General features: G+C 39.0%; 1 protein-coding gene across 4 annotated transcripts in view; it reads right to left on the reverse strand.

The window, feature by feature from the left end:
• The window catches only part of LOC148853094 (glucan endo-1,3-beta-glucosidase 6-like), a 48,633-nt gene extending 32,520 nt beyond the window's left edge, over positions 1–16,113 (reverse strand). Inside the window, exons 1-3 of one of the 4 annotated variants that reach the window (XM_088946650.1) lie at positions 11,768–13,432; positions 11,476–11,604; positions 11,079–11,269 (exon numbers count right to left, since the gene is read on the reverse strand). In XM_088946650.1, coding sequence (XP_088802776.1) covers positions 11,079–11,269 — 191 coding nt within the window. In that variant the 5' untranslated portion in view covers positions 11,476–11,604; positions 11,768–13,432. Of the gene's footprint in view, positions 1–11,078; positions 11,270–11,475; positions 11,605–11,767; positions 13,433–14,784 lie in introns of those variants that run through there. The other 3 variants (XM_088946647.1, XM_088946649.1, XM_088946648.1) reach the window with 3 other exon arrangements.
• Positions 16,114–25,480: the final 9,367 nt, after the last annotated feature.

Raw genomic sequence — 25,480 nt, forward strand, 5'->3', positions numbered from 1 at the left:
GTGAGTGTCCAAATTCTACTATCTGCCTTTGTTGGCTCTAGAAACACCCCTTCAAGAATGAATAACAGTGATGAGATACCATCAAGCTCTATGTCCCTGATATCTCTTTGTAGGCCCAAGTTCCAGCCGACCCCAGAAATAGAATTAGAAGGAACAATGAATGAAGAAACCGGTTCATTTTTAAAAGTGGAAAGGGCAAAAAGGCTTGGGAATTGGTCTTTTAGGATGGAGTCCCCAATCCAAAGATGTTCCCAAAAATTAATGAGATTGTCTGAGTGCAAGTCATACCTGATCCATGGAGAAAACAAAGGTAGAATAGCTTGAATAGCTTTCCAAGGAGATGCTCTTGTGCTCCTTGCCAAAATCCCAAAATCCCATCCATTAGTTGCAACCCCATGAATACTGCCCACTATCTTCACCCAAAGTTTGTCCTTCTCCAATGAGAACCTCCAAAGCCATTTCTCTAGAAGAGCCAAGTTCCTATTCCTTATATTCCCGATACCCAAACCTCCCTCCCTCTTACTCCTACAAACCATCTCCCACCTCACCCTATGGTCCTTCTTCTCCTCCCCCGGCTCCCAGAGAAAGTCTCTCATTAGTTTTTCTAATCTACTAGCCACCTCTGTCGGAATCTTGAAGATTGACAAGAAGTAAGCAGGAAGATTAGCTAAAGTAGACCTGATTAGAGTGGTTCTCCCTCCAAGAGACAAGTAATTTTTCTTCCAAGTTGCTAATTTCTTTTCAAACCTCTCCACATCCGAAACCCAAAACTCACCTTTCTAAGGGTTATCACCCAGTGGCAAACCGAGGTAATTAAGGGGCCAATTTGCTATTGCACATTCTAAGAAGTTTGCAACCTCAAAGATCTCCCCCTCACCCATATTTACCCCAACTATACAACTCTTCTCAAAATTCACCTTAAGGTTTGACATTTGCTCAAAAAGTTGTATAGTGAGCTTCAAATTTCTAACCTTGCTAAGGTCCCCTGCTTCACAAAAGAGTATGGTGTCATCTGCAAATTGCAAATGTGTGAGTGGCACAAGCTCCTTCCCAACTCTCCAACCTCTTATTAAGCCCCTGGAATCTGCTCTATAAATTAGTCTCCCCAGAACTTCAGCTACCAAAGTAAATAAAAAGGGGGAGAGGGGGTCTCCTTGCCTAATCCCTCTCAAGGCTGGAAAGAAATTGACCACAGTCCCACTTACCAATATGGAGTAATGGCAGTTCCTGATACAACCCAAGACCCATCTACACCAATTATCTCCGAACCAAAATTGGTCATCACCTCCATCAAGAAAGACCAATCCACCAAATCATAAGCCTTTTACAAATCACCCCTTTTTTCTTGGATCTCTTGAACTCCTGCAAGCTCTCATTTGCTATCAGAATCTAATATGTTATCTGTCTCCCCTTCACAAAAGCTTCTTGATTATCTCTGCTATAATTGTTGGGAGCACTTTCCTTATTCTGATGGACAACACCTTGGTGATAATCTTATAAAGGATGTTGACTAGGCTAATCGGCCTGAAATACTTTGGGTGACATGCATTCCTCTTCTTAGGAACCAATGCAATGAAAGTGGAGTTCAGCCCTAGGTTGATCACCCCTCTAGAGGGGAATTCATCAAACACAGTCCATAGATCTTCCTTTAATATCTCCCAACAATCTTGATAAAAAGCCATCGTAAAACCATCTGGGCTTGGTGCCTTTGATATATCCATAGAGAACACTGCCTCCCTTATCTCTTCCACTTCAAATTTCCTTTCCAACCAATCCCTATCCTCTATCTACAAAGTTGGCCATTCCATACCCTCAATCCACACCCTACTATTTAGGGGTTTTCTAAAGATAAACCTAAAGTGATTTGCAAAAGCCCCCACTATTTCTCTTTGGGTGGATATTGTAACCCCTTCAATCTCCAGACTTGATATTAAATTCCTTCTTCTTCCACTTGCCACCACATGAAAAAATTTGGTATTCCTATCCCCCAACTTCAACCATTTACACCTTGATTTTTGTCTCCAACTTATTTCCTCCTGAAGAAGATAATCCTCTAACTGTTTACGCAATTTCTATCTTAGCTCCTTATCTTCTTCTGTAAGACAACCACTTTCTTCCTTGCCATCCAAGTCCTCAATTTGTGCAGTCACTATTTGCTTTCTTTCCTCTAACCTCCCAAACTCTAACAGATTCTACTCCTTGATTTTGCCTTTCAGATATTGGAGCTTTTTATGAAACCTCATTCCACTCCATTTCACTGTTGGATTGCTTTCTAGCCACTACTCTTTGACTTTCTTGATGAACCCCGAGTATCCTAGCCACATGTTTTCAAACCTAAAGGAAGCAGGACCAGCATTTCTCACTTCCTCCCTACAGATTACAATAGGCCAATGGTTAAAAGTCACCCTTGGAAATGCTCTAGAGTTTAGATTCCCCCAATGTTCTTCCTAGTCATTTGAGAATAGAAATCTATCCAGCTTAGAGCAAATTGGGTTCACTTGGAGATTGGACCAAGTAAAACAGTTGTGTGATAGTGGGATCTCTTTAAACTCGTAAACATCCACAAATTGATTGAATTTCCTCATACTCAAGGTCGATCTCCGCCTCTGACTATTTGTCTCTTCCAGGAATCTTATAACATTAAAGTCACCTCCTAGAAACCAAGGCCCTTCCCATAGTCCCTTTATATTGGCCAGTTCTTCCCACAACTTCCTTCTCTCTCTATAATCATTCGAACCATATACATTGGTAAGCACCCATTCAAACCCATCCTCCACTTGTTTAAACTTCAAGGAAATTGAAAATTGGCCTATTAACTCTTCCTGACCTATGAGTACTTCATTCTTCCACATTGTGACAACACCCCCACAGACCCCCAAGAAGGCAGAGCTGCCCAGCTAATCCCCCTGCCTCTCTAGACACTCCTTGCCCACCTAATGTCAAAATCTGCTCTATTGGTCTCCTGCAAAAGTACCACATTTGGGTCTGTTTTCTAGATGGCCTCTTTTATTACTGCTCTCTTCCTAGCACTTCCCAATCCTCTGATATTCCAGCTTAAGATCCTCATCTATCTATGTTCTTTCCCCTTAAACCCTCCTGCCCTCACTTATTCCTCGTCCTTCCTTCTCCTTTGACCTCCAAGCCTCTATCTCCTCCCACCTCCTTCATCAACCTTTCATCAACCCAGCATCTATAATAACAAAAGGAAATCGTTCAAACCATGCCCGAGGTGCTTGTTTCAATCCATAAAAGGGATTTCTTGAGGCTTCATAAACACCATTTCTTTGAGATGACCATGATGGAAAGCATTCTTGACATCCATTTGATGGATGCCCCACTGCTTAATTGCTAAGATAGCCAAGATCAAGCGAACTATAGTCATCTTTGCAACTGGAGCAAAGGACTCCTCATAGTCAATCCCATATTCTTATTTGTATCCCTGTGCAACTAAGCGAGCTTTGTATCTATCAAGACTACCACCTAATTTCAATTTGATGGAATATACCCATCTACTCCCAATGAATGAAGCAACTAAGGGTGCAAGAACAAGATCCCAAGTATTAGTTTCTGTGAGGGCTTGAATTTCAACATCCATAACTTGTTTCCAGTAAGGAACTGCCATAGCCTACTGATGAATCTTTGGAATATCTATAGATGCCAGGGCAGCAAAAAGGAGCTATGGTTGGTAGGAAAACCATAGCAGTCAAGAGGTCTAGAAACACGAGAGGAACGACGAAGAGGTGGAAGAGATGAAATAAACATTGGAAGAGAGAAACATCATGAAGAACATAAGAGGGAAGTAGGTTAATGAGGTATACAGCAGTGTTGGCCGCCTCTGCCCAAAAGAAAGTGGGTGCATGGGAGTCCTGCAACAAGGTTCTCACCACACTCAATCTGTGTCCATTCTTCCACTCTACCACCCCATTTTGTTGTGGGGTCCCAAGACAGGATCTCTATCATTGAATTTTTAATTCCCTCAAATAGGTCCAAAAATCTCCATTGAGGTATTCCCCCCTGAATCTGATCGAAAAACACCAATTGTAGCATTAAACTAGTTTTAAACAAGAGCCTGAAACAATTTAAAGGTAGGGAAAACTTCTGACTTGTGTCTCAAAAAATATATCCATATATACTGTGTGCAATTATCCACAAATATAACAAGTATTTGTACCCTAGCCTTAAGGGTATGGGAAACGACCAAACATCATTATAAATCAATTTAAAAGGAACTAAAGAGTATTCGGCAAGATGGAAAGAATAAAATAAGTCTTTACTCAAACCACATGAAATGCAAGATTTATTAATATGAGCAAAAGAAGTAGCAATAGAAGATAAACAATCAGAATGAAACAAAAAATCAAGTTTCTTAACATAAGGGTGGCCAAGGCGTATATGCCAAAGATGTCACGCATTATTTCTACAAACAAATTCAGTACTACATGTAGTAGAAAGTAAACATGATGAAGTTGGTGAAGACTGTGATTTCTCGAACTCCAAAGTGAATAACTATCCCAACCTACGCCCCTTCCCCTTCACCGTCCCAGTTCGCTAGTCCTAGATCAAACATCCATCATAAGAAAAGGAAACAATGTTATCATCTTCTACTAATTGGCCAACATAAATTAAATTAGTAAGTTTTGGGATAAGAAGAGTTTTAAGAAGATGAAACTAAGAAGAATAAGAGGTGTGCAAGGTCAAATCATTATAGCCAAGAATCTCAAGTTTTTCACCATTAGCTGTAATGATATGCTTATTCAAGGATTTAGGTTTAAAATACTGACTAGAATATGCCCCCATCATATAATTGGAGGCACCAGAGTCAATTACCCAAAGATGACTAGGAGAAGAACAATAAAGGGAAGACTCACCCAACAACCCAATAGCAGAGAATGTAGAAGAAATGGCTAAAGACACCAATTGTCGCATCTTTTCCTTAGTTATACCTCCAAAAGGCTCACCTTTGACTAATGTCGGCACAAGAGAAGAATCGGTACCACCACCTGAAACATCCATAGTAGTTTGATAAGCTCTATACTGATTTTTCTTGTTTCCTGAAGAGTTTCCCTTGGGTAGCCTAGTAGGGCATTCAGATATTATATGTCCATGTTGCTTGCAATAGGTATAAGTGTTCTTTTGGCAATGAGAGTCAAAATGACCATATTCCTTACGTTCGTAACACTATACCTTAGAGAGATCCTTCTTTTTCTTTGGTTTGTTTGCAAAAAAGACAGTTTCAGTTATAGATTCATGCTTCCCATTAATGGTGGATTGAGTAACCAATCTCATTTATTCCTTGAGGAGTTCTCCCAGAATAGCATCCAGATTTGGGTAGCATCCCTACTTAGAATATTTGATCTAATCACTTCATATTCAAGCCATAAATGCATTAGAAAATGCATAATCTTCCTTCTGTCAAAATGTTCCTTCATTGTCTTGATACAGCAAGTTGACAAAGAGTCCCCCGTGTGCACCAATTCACATTCAGTCCACAGATTAATGAAGCCAGCAAAGTACTCTTGAATCTTTTTCTCCCCCTTGGGTGTAGGAGAAGATTTCTGTTCCAATTTGATATTGTCTAGATAAGTAAGACTGTTAGTAGACCTTCTCTATGTACTCAAACATCTCCTTTGCAATCTTGAGGCACCTCATCGGAATAGCTATGTCAGCTTCTATCAAACCAAGAATCCATGAAGCTATTCTTGCATTATCTATCTTCCATTGCTTCAGCCCTTTATTATCAGATTCATCAGGCTTGACAACTGAACCATCCACATAACCCCAGAATCCTTGGCCTTCAACATAAAATTGGAAGTGAAACTTCCATAGGGCATAGTTACTCCCATCGAATTTTATTGACAATAAATCTCTCTTGTCTAAAGCCATTTAAGTAAGAAAAACAACAAGAACTAAAGTTCCAGCAAGTAAAACTGATAGTGCAAGTCTCAGATCAATCACTACAGATCTTATATAATTAAGGGAGAACAGATTTTATGGAGTAAAAACACCCAGAAGTTGCTGAAAGGTAGACAGTCCAGAAAAAGAAAGTATAGGGTCGACTCCAAGAAGATGAAGTTAAAAACCATACCAGCAAGGAACCAAACTACAAAGCAATGATATGGGAAGCAAGAGTAGGTCTGGGCGACACGAGATCTAGGCTTTCAAGGCTATCCAATCAAGCAGGAAAGAGAACTGAAGCAAATCATCCTTCACTAGAGAGCCCAGAAGAAGACTGATCGAAACAGTCCTTAGAAAACCACCAAATAAATCTCAGAAATTGCAGAGAGGAGATGACTTCTGATGCACTTTATTCAAAGTAAACAACAGGCAAGAGAAAGAGCTTCAGCAGATCTAGAATCGAACCTGCTCTAATACCATGACAGAGACAGTTTGAACCGCACAGAGAATATGAAAGGGTGTCAAAATGTGTGCACACCCAAAAGAATGCATTATACATACATACATATATATATAGATAGATAGATATATTAAGTGGGTACAAAAAGAGATATACAAAGAAAAAATAAAAGATATTGTACATAAGGTACATGATAATACAATACTCCCAACCAAGTCAGCCCATAGTATCTCGACAAGGTTTCTCTCTTGAGGTGAACCACCAGAAATAACATTAGCTGAATTTCTTAGGCTTCACCACTCAATCCCAACCAGTGTCCTTAGCATAGTTGTCAAGGCAACACCTAGGCAACAAGGTGCCCTTGGAGGTTCGCCTCATCTAATCGCCAAGCAGTTTTCTACATTGTGTTTTTTTTTTTTTTGATAAATAAATGAACTTTTTTTTAATTTGGAAAAATTAGCACATACAAGCAGCCCTTAGAGAGGCACGAGCTGCGATCTCTTCACTAAAGAAGAAAACTAAAGTTACAGTTGTGCCCAATACAAAACTTCCCTAGCTGCCCCATGCTTGGCTAGACAGTCCGCCATAGCATTTGCTGATCTCCCCACTCATTGTATTCTTAGGTCCATGTTTCTTGTCAGCACCTTAAACTTTTTAATTTCATTCCTAAAGCACCAACTTACTGACTCTGGGTCCTGCAACCAGCTTATTACAAGTTTACAACCTTTGAGTCACCTTCAACTATTAGCTGGTTCACCCCTAATTGAGCTGCAAACTGTACACCTTGCAGGGCAGCAAACATTTCTGCTCTAGTAGAGTCTCCCACTCCTAACGGACCTGAGAAGAACAATATCACATTCCCGACTTCATTCCTCAGCACCCCACCTAACCCAGAAGGACTGGGGTTTCCTAGATTGCTTCCGTCAAAATTCAACTTCAAGAAGCCTGCAGGAGGTGATGACCAGCTTGTTCTCACTTTAGTCTTGGAAGAGGAACAACTTGCCGCTGCTGCCCAATTCTTCCAAATGTCATTAAAGAAGAATTGGTGAAACAAGTCCAAAGATTTCAGCCAATGAATCACCCTAACCAAGATGCACTCCTTTTATCTCTTGAAAGTTCCTTTCCTTTTCCAAAAAAGTTCTAGCATTCCTTTCTTCCCAGATTGTCCATATCAATGCAGCTCTTGCACACCTCCACATGATTTTACCCCTTTTCTGTTGCCAAACAAAAGTAAAGGGATCAAAAAGCATTCTTAAATCTGCTGGCAAGTTCCAACTGCTCCCAAACAAAGAGAGAAGCCAATCCCATAACTCTGCAGTAAAGGAACAAGAAATTAACAAATGATAACAGTCCTCACTCTGAGAACTGCATAGGGTGCACCAGTTGGGGGAAATACAGAGAAAAGGTCTTCTCTTTTGTAGATTATCCAAGGTATTTACTTTCCCATAGTACACTTCCCAACAGAAAGCCAAAATCTTGGGGGGAACAGGTCTGGACCAAACTTCCTTAACAGGGAAAACCTGCTGAGGGTTAGAACAGAAAAAAGAATTGAAAAAAGAAGCACAAGAAAAAGATTCTTCCGATCTAGGTATCCAAATTCTTTTGTCAGGTTCAAAGGGGTTCAAACCAACTTGCTCAAGAAGGCAGAGTAAACTGACTAAGCACTCAATCTCGTCATCCCTTAAGCCTCTACAGAACCCAAAATCTCAAGTAGGAGCCCAAGGGGTTTCCGATGAGGAGCAAAATTTGGAAACAACCTCTTTTTTGTATTGAGAAACTGAGAACAGGGAGGGGAAAAGGGTTTTCAGGGGAACATCTCCAACCCAAATGTCCTCCCAAAAGAGGACAGAGTTGCCATCACACATCATACCTGATATGACTGCGAAACTGAGGAAGAATATTGTGCATTGCCTTCCAAGGGGTTGCCAAAGTTGCCTGCCTTGATACACCAGCATCCCATCTATTCCCTGAGCATCCATGTATGCTTCCAATCACCTCATGCCACAACCTGTCTCTCTCTAACGGCCACCTCCACAGCCACTTCCCCAGTAAGGCTGTATTTTTCTGAATTAAGTTCCCTAGTCCCAAGCCCCCTTCCTCTTTACTCCTACACACCACCTCTCACTTAATTAAATGGTCTTTCCTATCTTCACCTGGTTCCCAAAGAAAGTCTCTCATTAATTTTTCCAGCTCCTTAGCTTCCCTAGTTGGGATCCTAAAGACGGAGAGATAGTAAGTTGGAAGGTTTGCAGTGTAGCTCTTATTAAGATGATTCTTCCCCCCAGAGAGATGTAGTTCTTTTTCCATGAAGCCAATCTCTTCTCAAACTTCTCTACAACTGGGCACTAGAACCTACTATCCCAAGGATTTGCTCCTAAAGGAAGCCCCAAATAGGTCAAAGGCCAAGTAGAGAGAGAACACTCTAAGCACTCAGCAATAGCCTCCACTTCTCTTGACTCCAAATTAACCCCTGCAATGCAACTCTTTTCAAAATTGATTTTCAAGTTGGACATACTTTCAAAGTTCCTAATCAGCATCTTTAAACTTCTCACCCTCTCAATCTCTGCCCCTTCACAAAGGATTAATATGTCATCAGCGAACTGGAGATGGGTAACTGGGGTCTCACCCTCTCAAAAGTTTTCTACATTGTGCTATAAAAAACTTTTATATTCTTAATTTTTTGAGGTTATAATTACATAATAGACATTTTTAAACTTTGCTGTTCAAAAAAAAATAGACATTTTTAAACTAGAATATTCATTTTGTGTGTTTATATACTAATTTTTTTTATTATTTTTTTATTTGTTAAGAGTTTAATCAACACAAACATTGCTAAATGCTGTATTGAACCCTCAAAGACCTCAAAACCTGAACCAATAAGTAAGGAAGAACTTAAAAAAATCCATGTTTTTTACTTGAAAAAATCCATCGCCTAGGCAACAAGCCCCCCCCTCCTAGTCGCCTAGCCTTGCCTTGGTGTCTTGAAAACTATGGGTTCTTACTGATGAGACCTCCCACAGTGAGAACATTATAGTTTATCTTTGTCCACCATCTCAGTCTTCTTACTGTCATTGCTGCCCACTCTGTCATAAAGAGCCACCTGCTCCCCTTCATGAGGATTCATAGCAATTTTCCTACTCTCTTCAGACAGAACAAGGGAAGGTACCTCCTAAATAGAAGGAAATTCCTTGTTTCATAACAGTTGAACCTGTATAAGTTCATAAATTGGATTTAGGCCAGCAAGAAAAGCAAAAACATACTGCTGGGTCACAAGCCTCTTATACTCTTTGGCATCTACAACATCCCTCCAGCCAATGGACTAATAATATTCCAACTCCTTCAACATAGAGGTAAGAATAGAGAAATATGTAGACAAGCTTTTTTCCCCTCTGTCGATAAGTAGATGACTCAACTTTAAGCTAGTAAACCAGGCATAATGCCTCTGTTCAGAATATGTGGCTTTATCCTGTTCCCATACTTCCTTAGTTGTATCAACCAACATGAAGTTCTTTCTCAAGGAAGGCTGTATGGTGGATAAAAACCAGGAGGTCCAGGACATGAGCATATAATTATCCTGCTCCCACTTTGTCACGAGAAGGTCCAGTCTCTTTAGGCTCTTAGATACTCTTAGTAAGGTACCCAAACTTTCCTCTTTCTTCAACAAACAGTTTCACCCTTTAGACCACTCCTAGTAGTTCAAACCATCCAAAGGTGTGATAGAAATAGGGAAGTTTCCCATTTAAGAACCTATACTAAGCATAGGCAGCTTCCAGGAACTCCAGACATGGAAGAATAGCAAAAAAATACTGCCACCAACAGGTTGCTTGAACTACTACACAACCTAGCAAACATCAGCAAAACAAAGGCAGGAACTGCAGCAACCATGCCCTCTTGTACCACCACACAATCAGAGATCACAACTCTCTTGCGATAGCAACTGACCAAAGATCAAAACACCTGTTGGGTGTTCAAAAGAAGCATGATTGGCCCATGTAGATGGTGGGCCATGTAAATCATAACAGAAGTCCACGGTATGTCCTTCACACCCACAGTGGAAATACTTACTGTACCATGTCCCCCACACCCATGACCGCCCCCTTAACATTACCATCCCTGCTACACATACCACCTCTACCTCCCCTTGTTGCAACCAAAGTAGATTTCTCAGAAACAGAACTACCATTTTGTGGGTTAGAATCTCTTCTCACTAATATGGGGTTCCATGCTATTCCAAAGACAAGTCATAATTCATGCACCCTTCGCACCCAATTAGTATATCCAGCAAAACCTGAATCTGGTTTGCCATCCATAATGTATTTGAATTTCCCTCTAGCAGTTAGATTCGCCACTGCTGATTTGGCCAGGGAATGTAGTTTGCACCATTGAGTTTCAGAGGTCATCTGAACAGCCATGAAGTCTAGCAGTATTACTACACTAGACTTGGTCCCACTACCCATAGAAACCATAGCACATATAAGGAACACAGATACACTATTTCAGCAAAACTTCACCAAAAAAACCACACCAAAATAATAGACCACCAACAACAATTTTTACTAGTCTGAAAGCATAAACACCATAGCCGCAACTCAGGAAAAAACACAAAACACCTTTTCTAACAGTTATCCAACTTCAAAAACACATTGTGGGCATAGAAACCCTTATATCACCACATGTTTTAACACATCACTCAATAGAAAGTCTAAGAAATTAAACAACTGACCTGTACCAACCATAACAGTCACTCTTTGAATCGCCAATTTGAGGGGATCTAAAAAAAACACCAACAAATTCCACAAGCACAGCAACTTGAGGCATGGAAGCCTCTTTTTCTAGTGGGCAATCAGTCCTTTTTAGTCCTCTTGCCTTCAATGTCTGGAGAGAATTATTTGTTGACAGAGGGCTGCATGGCATCTGGAACAAACCAGGTCAATCACTTTGGCTCTAATACCATGTGATCAGATCTAAAAAAGTAGAAATAAATGGATAAAAAAGGCCTAGAAAATATTTACAATCAAGGGAGAAAGAAGAAGAGAGAACGAACTAAGGCTGGAAACAGAAGAGACTGAAACACCCCTACCAACTCTAACATAAAACAGAATATAATATCTAAAACTCACCAAGGTTTGGAATAACAAAGTTAATACAAGCCAACAAAGAACTCAGCTCCTCTATTTCCCAATAGTGGATGTTTCTCCTAAAGACTCAAGAGTCCATACCACTTGACCACTGGTAACTTCAAAACAGTCCTGCACCAGAGCATCTTTGTCACTAGCTGCTCCAAAAATGTGTGGGAAGGAGATGCTAATGGAGAGGAATCACACCAGGCGTCTTTCCAAAACCTGACATTTTCCCCATTTCCCACCTTGAAGGAACACCACTGGGAAAACAGAGACAGATTCTTTACAATACCTTTCCAACAGCTCATACCATAAGGTTGGGAAACAGGATTTGTAATCCACAACTCCTTGCCATATTTTCTTTGGATTAGCTTCCTCTACATGGCCTCTTTCTCGTCACCAAACAGCTAGATCCACTTGCCAACAGGGAAACATTCATAGCATTCGAAGCTCTCAGCCCAATTCCTCCTTTGTCATTTGGGAGGCAGGCCTTGTCCCATGCCACCAAATGCAATTTCTTTTACTCCTCAGGTCTCAGCAAAGCTTTTCAAGTTGTGCCGAGGTCTCAGCTGGTGCAAGGAAAAGAGGGGAAAAAAGGAAAAAAGGCAAGAGATAGATAGATAGATAGAGAGAGAGAGAGAGAGAGAGAGAGAAACTTCTCTTGTTTTCTTGTACTATTGATACACTACTACTTTAACCAATTCGCACTCAACTGTTTGGTATGAGAGCAGGAGAATCAAGAGCTTTTTTTAGAGTCTGGCAACATCATGGCATTCAGATGATAATTGAAACTTACACCAGATGAGGATGGATTTCACTGCTTCATAGAGAATCTTTTTTGGGTTCAAAAGATAATTCTTTTAAGATTCTTTGAAGGCTGTAAGTATTTTTTTGAAGGATATTTTCTATAAATTTCCAGAAAAAAAAAGTTTATGTTGTTTGGTAGATTTGCTTGAATCAGTGAAATTTTAATATTTGGGGCTGAATGTTTATGATTTAGATCACTTTTTATGATCTACCGAATATGGTTTAATTAAATTTGATGAAGTATGGAGTGTGTGGAAGCCAATTTTAATTACTTATTTACCTCACAGCCTATCATTGTTTCTTTTTTGACTTGTTTTCTAGAAGGAATGGTTGAAGTTGATGTATCCCAGTCTAGTGACACAGTTTGGTATGTCTGGAATAAAGTTTAGCGGTGCTACTGCTCTCTGAGGTAGTGTTTGGGGTTTCTAGTGTGCCACACACATGTAGGCACTGTTTGACTTTGTGAGTGTCCAATATCTTGTGGTGGGTAGTGTTTAACCCAAGGACTAATTTGGATGTTTCTATTGGAAAGCAGTGCATTGATTTCCTTCATCATGTCTGTTACAAGATAAAAAGATGCTCCCAAACAAGAGATCAGCTCTTATAATCTCTACACCCCCTTCAAACTGATGTTAAGGAAGAAGCATCAGTTTGTTAGATAGATATTTGTGGCAAGGATAAGTTGTAGCCTTGGTGAAAAGTTCAGAGTTCAGATCATATAACCGGTAAGTCTGAGTTTCTCTCATCCTACACTAAATGTTTTGGGCATGATAAAGTTCACATTGCTGATGGTTCCATTTCCCCCATTGCTGGAAAAGGAACTATTACATCCATGCCTAGTCTTACCATCACTTCTGTTCTTTCTTATGACAGTTGGATCTTTGACTTTCTTCCAAGTGGAATTTGTGCCTACTAGGTCTTTATATTCCACTTCTAACCAAGTAACCAACTACTCCTATTCCTAAAATGGACTTTCAAACATCCAATAGCACCTATTGATTGGAATTATTGGTAGTATAATTTTAGCATTCTATTGGTTGGTATTACTATTAGGAGAACTTCACCAAAAACTTTTTTTCATTTTTCCTTTATTATTGTAATATTTTATAAGCTAAAATTATGTTTTTTTTATATTTTTACTTAATTAATCATTTATCTATTTGAGTTTTGGGCAACATATAATTCCAAAAGACTAAGAATCATACCTGATAACAGGGAGAAGGAATGTGAATAAGCATTCTTTTTTTTTTCATAATTAATAAAATATCAAACACAAAAATGGTGCCTCCACTAGATTTAGGATTTAGTGGGGATAACTTTAGAAATATGGAAAATTAATGCAAACCGTTTTCTACAGTATCTTTAATGGGAAAAAATAACCACTTCCAAGGTTTTTCAAATCAAAATCATGAAATTGGTACATATACATATACTATCAAACCTTTTTTTCTTTCGGTAAAAGGGCAGTCATTAATAAAAGGAAACCAGCAACAAAGCTACAGGAAAACCAAAATACACAACAAACAAACAGAAAAACTACACGGGCCTGCCATCACCCAACCAGGGGCCGTGGAAGTACCTAGAAGGGCACCCTCAGAAGCTAAACCCAAACAAGCTGCTAAATTGGCTAAAGCTATTGCCCAAAGTATATGACTATACATTGAGACCCACCTCAATCTGCAAGATGTCCCTAGCAACAAACCAGATAGACTTATCAGAATCCACTTCAAAGGAAGAGAAAACTGAGATTAGCTACTTACAATCATTTTCAATTACCAACTGACCCAGACCCACATCTTTGACAAAAAGACACACTCTTTTATGGCTAAAGCCTCAGCATAAACAGAAGATAATGCTTTTAGCTTCCCAAACTTCATAGCTTTGATGATTCCTTTCTGATCTCTAAGAACAAAACCAACAGAACCAAAGTCTTCACAAGGTCAGGTTCAATCAATTGGTAGATTAGACCACCGATAAAGCCAGAAGCTTACTTGAGAATTGTGTAAACTCAACTATAAAAGTGAAAAAAAAAATATAACTGACAGAAAAATCAGGGGCATTTCCTACTGATTAGAAAAAAATCAAGGATATGTCCAACAATAATATCCAAATGATTTACATTTCTATCATTCCATATCATATTAACCAGTGGGGAAAAAAGGCACCAGACAAGTATGGAAAAGGATGCACCTAGTGGCACCTGCAGTTTAAACTTTATCATTCTTTCCAGAATATATAACTTATTACACAAACATAATGATAGACAAAAAGTATGCATTGGATGTTTTTTTCTGACTGAACCATAATTATGTCAAAAAGGATTCAAAGTAAATGCAATTCTTTCATGAAAAATAATGTGTATGAAACGGATATGAATTCACACAAGTAATAACTCTTTTTTTTTTCTGGCGACTTCTGAGTCAAATAAAGCACTTCAACCCGTTTCAAGGGATTTATGAAAACACAAAAAGAAAGAGAAGATATGCAGGTACAGAAACTCACTTGATGTTTACACCATCATTGGAGATAGGAGAAGAGACATTGTTGGACACCCATTTCTCAGCTGCCTTCATACTGCCTGCAATAGTGGCCAGCATGTCATTGGGTATCCCCACCATCACCTCAATTCCAGTCTTACCAAGAGCTCTCAAAGTCGCTGAATCTGCATCAAAGAGCTTCACCTTCTGAAACCCATTATCCCTGAGCAGCCTGACCACCGTTGAAGGCGGCAAAGGGTGGCTTGCCTGTGTACCCCAGTTGGCACCAATTCCACCCACTGACACCACCAAAGAGAACAAAGAAACTACACCAGCAACCACAGAAAAGCAACCCATAATCCCACAAATCCACCTCCCCAACGCTAAAACAACTCCCCAGTAGACAAACAAGATAGAAACCTAAGTGGTTCCGAGCTTATAGCTTTTCTTGAAAAAGGATCCAGCCTTGCTCGTCTCTCTCCTCGGATTTTCACCAAAATAATACCCTAAGAACCAGAGAAGATGATCCAAAACCTACTTATGAAATGGGATTGAAGCTAAAGTTAAGCTAAACAGAGAAAACAAGTGATGAAGGGATCCCGAGCTTCAGAAAACACTGAAAAGATGTTTGTTTTCTGTTCCTGACATCTTAAGACAATTTACACACTAGAAGCATGCACAACGAAAATGCATATAAGGTACAATAATGCAAAGGAAACTGGAGAAAGAAAATGGAGGAAGAAGTGAAAGCGGAGTAGATTAGAAATCCCAAAAAATGCAAAGAAAAACCATAAGGATTTCTGCAAAACCAGTTGGACTCTGTTCTACGGCTTAAAAGTTGGAACCAGCCAATAAGCATGAGAGGTTGAAGAAAATGAAAAGGAAAAAAGACAAGTTTGGATTTTGTGAAGGTGTCGAGTCTTGAGATGGGTTCTAAACCAGGTAATACCTTTTAAGAAAGAGCACAGAGCTATCAAGTGACACTAGACGGAGAAAAACCACTGGTAATCCAAAACAACGACAACAGGTAAAAAAGAAATTCAAAAAAGGAATCTTAAAGAGATCGTATAAAAGCGGTATTATTGTGGAAATGAAGCTAAGAATCTTTGAGCTGGAGTAGAAACCCAGCTCAAGAATCTACCAACACAAAAGATTAGGAAGACAAATCTAGAGTTACTAGTTAAAATAAATATGAAGACAGTGATAAAGCGTGAGCTCGTATTTATCATTTCTATTTATTTATTTATTTTCCTGTCTTCTTTATCCATCTTTGAGCTGTTTCTCCAGAAGGCTGAAGCCACGAAGGAAGGAGTTCGCAGGTGCTCTTCTCTCTCCTTCTGCTACATATTGAGGAGTGAGAACTGAGAGGTGAGACCGTGAGAAGCGAATAATTCGATGTAAATTCAATCATCACCAAACGATTCAAAAAGAAGATCCTAATCCAACGGTGGATAAAGCATGGAGACATCATCTAGTCTATTCCCATCAACAGTGAGATCATTTAATTAAAAAAGAACTGATAATAAATTCAAAAGAGACAGACTTAAGTGTTCTCGTCATGTCACAAGTGTCCAGATTTCAATAAATTTCAGCGTATTTTCGAAATTCTGGTGATGCCTTATGGACCGTTTGATATAAACTAGTGCTCCTCCTCCTCCAATCAGATGTGCATACATCGAATCATTGTAGAAGAAACATGTGAGTGATGGTGTTTTATTCGATGTTACGATGAGGCCACCCTCATTGCAGAACACTTCAGATCATAGGCGAATAAAATATCAAATATTAATAAAGGGTAATTTGGGAATTATAGGCATAATATTCTCTTGAGCTGTCTGCCTCTGACTCTCTGCCAGGTTGTTTTTTGGTTAACGCCACGTCAGATAAGGACAGGGATGAAGAAAGCAACAAAATTTACTTCACTTTTTTTACTTTTACTTATATCGAGGATCTACGGCTCTGCCTTTTGGGTTTGGGCTTTGATTGTGATGATTCCGTTCGGTTTACCGTTACCCACGTCACGTTCATCATGCGGCCGGTAGGGTAATTCACATCTTCGCCCCCACACAGCATATCCCAACCGTGTATTGGGAACATTTTTCCACTATGTTCTCAATGCACGCTGAGATGTGCATGTGGGGCGCAGTTAATGATGTGAATCCAATAGGGAGTAATTTTGTGAATATTCAGAGTTGTTTGGGGGAATAATTTTACTTAATTATGTTGAAAATTTATTATATCTTTTAATAATAGCGGTGATGCGGCTAATGATTCATAAAAGGAATTAGTTCTTTTGGACTGCATATAACGGTAAAAAAGAGATAATTCCTTAAAAATATGGAATGGCAAATGCAGCCTTAGAGAACAGTCTACGGCCTTGGGTAATACATTAATATTATCCTTTTGGTTTTACAATTCGTGGTGGTAGTGATTTTAGTCTTTACACACATAGGAGGTGTTAAAGGTTTGACCTATGTGGCACTATAACAAGTTCAACAAGAGAGTAAAGATAAAAGAAACAAAAGCAATATTCAATGAAAGATGTATTTTCCCACTAAAACTTAGAAGCTCGACGAGTCTTATATATGGCAGAGGGAGAAAAAGGTTTCCAACTTTGACAGTTAAACATTACATTGAAATAGTTAAACAAAAGGGTGGTTAAATCAATCGGACACTCAAAATCCTAAAATGAAAACTAACAATTATATCTGATTATTAGAATTCGGTGGTTATTTGGCATGATCCTTATTCATGGGTTTGTCTGTTCGATGATTGTTAGAGGTTGAAAATCAACTTTAGTACTCTAACATTGAATGGGATCAAGCTCACAGAGTAGGGCATGAGTTATGAGTGAGGTGACCTTCTAAAGCTTAGAATGATCTCATGGTGGCTCATTACTCTTAGAGTCGGATCGAAAATTTGAGAAAGAGAGAGAGAGAGAGAGAATATAGCCAAATGATGGGTAAGACACCTTGTGTCAGTCGACACCCTAAAATAAATATTTATATTAAGTTATAAAATGACAAATCTGCCCTTAATGTACAAGAGAGATATAATACAAAGAAAATATACATAAAAGAAAAGTAAAAGTACAAAAATAGCCCTACGGCTTGATTTCACTGTCTCTACACTCCCCCTTAAACTGATGCCTAGGAATAAGCATTAGTTTGTCCATGAGAAATAGATGCCGAGCCCGTGTCATTGCTTTAGTTAACAAGTCTGCCAGTTGGAGCCCGGAAGAGACATGAGAAAGAGATATGGTACCCTCGAGAAGGAGATTGCGAATGAAGTGGCAATCAACTTCTATGTGTTTGGTGCGCACATGGAAGACAGAGTTGGATGCATTTTTTATTGCATTGGTATTGTCTACATAAAGAGGAACAGACAGTGATGGCTCATTTAGTATTTCAAATAAAAGAGCCCGAAGCCATATGATCTCACTACACATGGAAGACATAGCCCTGTATTCAGTTTTAGTGGAAGATTTGGACACAGTAGTTTGTTTCTTGCACTTCCATGAGATAAGGGAGTTGCCTAGGAAGACACACCATCTAGTCATGGACCATCGGGTGTCAAGGCATCCAGCCCAATCAACATCCGCATAGGCCATAAGATGAATGAGAGATGATGAGGAGAAAAATATCCCATGTGACAGTGTGCCTCATACATATCTTATAACCCAATGAACTACAGATAAATGTGGTTTTCTTGGAGAAGACACAAACTAGCTTATTATCTGAACTGCATAAGATATGTTTGGCTGAGTCATGGTGAGATAGATTAAACTGCACACTAATTGACGATAAAGGGTAGTGATGATGGGTGATTTCACCCAACCTCATAGCCCGGGGACACGTATATATGACCTGGCCCAGTGTACAGCTCAGCCTGACAACACGACCACAACTCAACGGGAGAGACACGCCGATTCCAACGCTGGCCACTCAGTGGGTTAAGCAACTCACCGGGGACTGACGCCTGGTCAATTGTGACTTCCACCAAGTGTGGAAGGTCCCGAGCTCCCCCTAAGGGGCCCAGAGCTCTCCCTTCCCAAAAAGGGAGCACCCTAGCTCGTGGTTAAGTGTCCCAAGCACCTCGGGACAGCATCGTCCTCCCTCCCCCCAGTGCAGGCACCATGGCACCTCGGTACAGAGACAAACCTGCCCCAGACAATCCGGTGCGCGGTAGCTCGATATGCTGTAGGGAGCTATGTCTGACATTCGTACCCACCGAACCCAGTAGTAGGGCTCTGATCCCGTCAAGCCCATACCTGTCAAGCCCGTACCTGGCAATGGCAGTTTGTGGCGGCCACCTACGCCTGCCACACCTGCCCTGGCAATAACGGCAAGGGTGATGGCGGTTATGCTAGGTGTGACCAGACTTCAATATAAAGGAACCCGAACCCACACAGAGAAAAGGTATTGAAGCTTATGCACTTTGAGCACTCTTACTCTCTACTCTCTTTGAGATTTCCTCCATTTCTAACTTAGCCATCGGAGTGTTCCCACCGGGATAACTCCCCGGGAACCCTTCACTTTTCCTTCCTCTCAGGTGTCGTTTGTTCCAGTCAGAAGCCAGGCCACAGCCAGCTAAGAGTGCCCAAATCGTGCAGCATCAGGTAGGATCTTCAAGGGGAGACCCATCATCTTTGTTGAGTTTCAGGTTTAATTATAGTGGAGTGTCCACAATCTTAGAATCACTAAAATTTGCTAGTTTAAAAAATTAGCTGCATATTTCTGTTGATTAACAAAGTAGCCTCAAGATTTTCTGCTCACTTCAAGGCCCAAGAAATATGTCAGCGGCCCCAAGTCCTTCATCTTGAAGGATTCATTGAGTAACTGTTATAACCTAGAAATTCCTTCTATGACATCCCCTATAATGAGTATATCATCAACATAAATGAGTAATATCGTTACTCTTTGCTTCCACCTTAGGGTGAACAAGGAGTAATCAAAAGAACTCTGAAGAAAGCAAACATTAGTGATGACAGATCCAAATTTCTCAAACCAAGCCCTAGGAGCTTGTTTCAGGCCATAAGGTGACTTCTTTAGACGACAAACAAGCTGCGGATCTATACAATATCCTGAAGGAGACTTCATGTAAACTGCCTCTTTCAATTCCCCATGGAGAAAAGCATTCTTGACATCCATCTAATGAATTGTCCACTGTTTGATTGCAGATATAGCCATCAAAAGTCGTACAATGGTCATCTTAGCTACAAGAGCAAAAGCCTCCTCATAATCTATCCCATATTCCTATTTGTAAACCTGTGCAACAAGCTTAGCTTTGTATCTATCTGGGCTTCCATCAGATTTTAGTTTCACAGAATAGACCCATCGGCTTCCTATGAGAGATGTCTTAGGTGGGGCTTTGACTAGGTCTCATGTGTCATTCTCCAAAAGAGCTCGAAACTCAGAATCCATTGCATCTTTCCAGTGTGGTTCTACTACAGCCTGCTAATAAGATATGAGAATGTCTATGGTAGATAAAATGGTAGAAAAGGAGCTATGTTCTGGTGAATAACCATAACGGTTAAGTGGATGAGAAATTCTAGAGGAACAGCGTAAAGTAGGAGCAATAGGTTCAAAGGTAAGGTCTTAAACACTTACTGAGGCAGTTGGAGTGATTGGATCAGCAACTAGAGGCGGAGCAGAGGGGGGATGGAGACTGAAGAAGGTCGTTGCTTCCTGAAGTAGGTCTAAAGTTGTTGCGGAGGTGACAAAAGAGTATCCAATGTACCTGTAGAATCAAAACTATGTAGCAAGGAAACAAAATGAGCTAGGAACTTCATAATATGTTCAAAAAATGACACACTTTCAAGAAAAACTACATTACTAGAAATTCGAAGATGATGAACCAAAGGGTCATGCAAAGATACCCTTTATGTTCAGAGCTATACCCCATAAAGGCGTACAAAGCTACTTGTGTAGTTAACTTTGTGCATTCATGGGGTGGAAGGTGGACAAAACAAGCACATCCGAATACTCTAAGCATGGATAGGTCTAGGGATTTGTGGAAGAGGGATTGAAAAGAAGAGGAATTGTTCAAAACTGATGATGAAAGATGATTTATGAGATACACAACAGTGTTGGCCGCCTCCACCCAAAACCAAGAGGGTATGTGAGAATCCTATAGAAGAGTTTTGACTACACTCAAAATATGCCAATTTTCCTTTTTGCAACCCCGTTTTGTTGTGGGGTGCCTGGACAAGACTTTTGGGTTTGAATTCCATGTTGATTTAAGTAGTTTTAGAAATCCCTATCAATATACTCTCCCCCTGAATCCGATCGTAGCACACAAATTCGGGCATTAAATTGAGTGGTAACATAGGTGTGAAAGTGCTGAAATACAGAGTATACTTCAGATTTCTTTCAAAGAAAATAGGCCCAAGTGAAACGAGTGCAATCATCAATAAAGGTTAAAAAAATATTTAAAACCCATCCGTAAGACAATTGGAGACGACCAAACATCACTATGTATTAAATAAAAAGGGACTGTTGCATGTTCAGAATGAGAAGAAAAATGTAAAATATGGCTCTTACATAAGCCAAAAGTAATGCAGTATTTATTCACATTTTTAAGAGAAACATTAGAAACATGTAAACTACTAAAGGAAAAACAACTGATCAAGTTTCTTATAAAAATGATGGCCTAGTCATTTATGCCACAACTGCCAATTTTTATTACAACTAACAGATTCAAAACTAGAAGTAGTAGAAATAAAACATGAAGTAGAAGTGGGCATAGTTTTATTCTTCTCAAATTCTAGAGCAAAGAGTCTTCCTAATCTACGCCCCTTCCTCTTCACCTCCCTAGTTTGCCGGTCCTGTATCAAATAACCATCAGAAGTAAATGAGACATTATTACCTTCCTCTACAAGTTGACCAACATAAATTAAATTGGTAGTAAGCTTAGGTACAAATAGGGTTTTGGATAAATGAAATGGAAATGACTTATAAGTAGATAAATATAAAGCATTACATCCAAGTATATCTAATTTCCCACCATTAGCAGTAACTATGTGTTTATTGGGGAGATAGGGTTTAGGACACTGACCAAGAGTGTCCCCTGCCATATGGTTAGAAACTCCTGAGTCAATGTATCATAGATGGTTCAGTGAGGAACAGTAGGTAGGAGACTTACCAGACAGGCCCACAGCAAAGAAGGCTGAAGAGATAATAGAGGACATGAGCTGTCGAATTCGTTCTTCAGACATGCTACCTGAGGTGTCATTTTGCCCAATCACAGAAGTAATGGAGGATGTTGCATATGATCCATCTACACCCATCTAATAAGCCTTGTAGCTTCCTTTTTCTGATTTGATCCACTGCTTTTCTAAGGCCAAGTGGGGCATTTAGTGATAATATGGCTAACTTGCTTACAGTAGGTGCATGTATTCTTTTTCTTATAGTGAGAAACAATATGTCCGAACTCCTTACATTCATAGCACTATATTTTAGAGAAGTCCTTCTTTCCTTTCAGTTTTGTTGCTAGAAAGACAGTATATGGCAAATTTGGTTTCGGCCCTCAAAATTTCCCTAAGAATGGTATCCAAGTCAGGAAGTGTTCATCGCCTTAGGGTATTAGGTGTAACAACTTTGAATTCAGGTTTGAGATGCATTAGAAAGTGCATAATTTTTCTCATATCAAATTCCTTCATATACTTCACACAACATTATGAAGGATCATTCCCCATGTGAATAAGCTCATATTCGGTCCAAAGGTTAATAAACCCGGCATAGTACTCTTCGACCTTTCTTTCTCTTTGATAATAGGAGAAGATGTTAACCTCTATCTGTTTAGAGTATAAAACGATACATATAAATTGCAAAGTTGGGTTAGTTTTGCATTGCCAAATTTACCTTCTTACCAAACAGACTTTTAGCTATAATGGATTCAAACACGACTTCCAATAAAAGCATATGCTTTTTTTATCAAAAAACCCACTTTAATGCAAATTTATTTCTTTTTTATTGATGCACTTTTACATCTTAGGCTACATTTGGAAACAATGCAAATAGAGTGTAAATACCGGTTTAGGGTAAATTTACCCCAAGCTATTCATTTCATGTTATTAAATGCATTCATGCAATAAAAAAGGATAGATTGCATGGATGATTTAATGAGAATCTTCTTTCCTGCAAAGGAGAGAAGGTAAAGCCTTCCAGCTGTTCAATCTATTGCTATATATTAAAATAAGTTTGGCCACGTTAGATGGCCTCTCTTTGATCCATTACCCCATTCATGCATTTTTAGACAGTGCTTTATTTCCTTTCCAAGCTTTTGAGGTGGCCTCTCCTTGATCCATTACTGTCTTGAGGTGTTTGATTGCTGATATACTCTCTCGAGATACTCATACATCTCACAAGCAGTCCTATATCCTCTCATAGGAATTGCAATGTTAGTTTCAATGGATCCTAAGATCCATGATGCAATTTTTGCATTATCAATTCTCCACTGATTAAAACCCTTGATGTCCAAATCATCAGGTTTAACTATTGATCCATCCTCCACATGAAATTGGAAATTGAATTTCCAAAGTGCATAGTTCATACCATTAAACTTGATGGGGAGAATTTCTATTATTTCTGGTGTCATTGAATAACAAGAGCAAGAAAAACCACAGAGAGAAGTGTTCAAAATAGTAGAATAGTGAAGTACCTTTCAGTCAATGTCTAGAAAAGGAAACTATAAGGCTATGCCGAACTCTAAAGTGGATCAAAACCCTTTTAGATCAAATAGGATTCAAACCAAACCAATTGGAAACAATAGATTTGCCCTAAGCGACACTAGATCTAAAGTTTCAGCATGATCTGATGCTTCTAGAGGGAGATTCAATCCAAAAGAGAAATATGGTGGCATAGTAGTCCAAGAATAGAGTCTGTAAATTTCTGATTGAATGCAGCTTTAGAAATAGGATTCAAGAACACTCAAAAGCCTCCCAAATACTGTTAGGGAGTAATCTAGATAATAGATAAGAAAGAGGTGAGGAAATAGTCACTTGCAGATCAGATTATGACCTGCTCTGATACCATGTCAGAGTTAGATTAAAAAATTGAGAAAGAGAAAGAGAGAGAAACAACACAGCCAGATGGTAGGTGCAACACCTTGTGTCAGTCGACACCCTAAAAGAAATATTAATATTAAGTTGTAAAAAGATAGATCTACCATTAATGCACAATAGAGATATAAAGAAAAGAAAAGAAAAAGTACAAAAAGTATCACTACAACTAGATTTCACTATCTCTACAATTACCAAGGTGACACAACTTCTCCAACAAGGTGAATCACAAAACGGGAGTATCTATTAGATAGTGTATGCCCTTAGCTCCAATCAGATTGATGCATATAAATATTTATCAGTAAATGGATAAAGTACACTATTATTTCATGTTCTTATTGGTATGTTTTTATGAATTATTATTATTATTCCTTAAATTGGATGTGTAACTTGTAGTGGGTTTTTTCATGAAGTTTGTGACCTTAATAACCTCATAAAGTTCAACTAAAACATTTATTAGTATTTTCACAATAAGATTCAATTGTGTGTTTCAGGCTCTAGATATGTGACTCGTAGTGGGTTTCTTAATGAAGTTTGTGACCTTAGTAACCTCTTGCAAGAATGTCGTATGAGTGATGATCTTGATCTCAGCATGTTGGCATGTAAAATGGAGGAGAAATATGACAAATATTGGGGAAATCCAGAGAAAATGAATATCATGACATTCCTCTCAGTTTTGCTAGATCCATAGTACAAAATAAAATATGTGGAGTTTGTGGTAAAAGAAATGTATGAAGGTCTTATGGCTTTGGTAATTTGTAAAAAAGTAAAAGAGGTGAACTATACTTTGTTTAATGAATACAAAAATGGTTATTCAGCTACAAACAAGCAATGAAGTGAAAAAGCTCAGTGTTCAAGTGTAGTGGATGATGGAGAACCATTACAAAAGGTGAGAACACAAGATCGTTATAAGAGGCTTAAATTTACAAAGGATGGTGGGGATAATAAATCAGAATTGGATAAGTATTTAGCTAAAAGTGAAGTGGAAGATGTTGAGTTTTTTGATATTTTAGGTTGGTGGAAAATCAATGCCCTTAGATTTCCAACACTTTCATAGAAAGTGCGTGATGTATTAGCAATTTCCGTTTCTACCGTTGTTATGAGTTAGAATTTAGCACAGGAGGGCATATTCTTGATCAATTTAGGAGTTGTTTGACTCCTAGAATTGTGAAGGCTCTCATTTATGCTCAGAATTGGCTATGAAATTCTCATTTACCCAATTATGAAGAGAGTGTGGATGAACTTGAAGAGCTTGAGAAAGGTAAATGGTAATTAATTGTTTTTTTATCAATTTAAGATTTATAATATTCAAATTTGCATGTTTTTCTAACTTATAAGTTCTAACATTGCTTATACTTTTTATGGATCTTGGAAATCAATTAGATACCATTGTTAATGATGTTTAGGGGTATGGTTTTTACCATTAACATTCTTTCTAGTTCATTCAAATTCATCTTGGTTTCTGATTGATTAAGATTTGTCAGATACATTCTTTCTAGTACCAAAGAAATTGCACTTGGATATTTTGAAGAGTTTGATTTGGAAAATCTTGTAACCAACCAACAGGCCATTAATTGTTGGAAGGGTTAGGATCCATCATATGGATGGACAAACCATGCTAGATGGTTGGGTGAAATTTCAAAAATTTCCTAATCCTTTC

Source organism: Nelumbo lutea, chromosome 5, assembly GCF_056320005.1.
Source record: "Nelumbo lutea isolate HS-2025 chromosome 5, American lotus-T2T, whole genome shotgun sequence".
NCBI classification, from domain to species: domain Eukaryota; kingdom Viridiplantae; phylum Streptophyta; class Magnoliopsida; order Proteales; family Nelumbonaceae; genus Nelumbo; species Nelumbo lutea.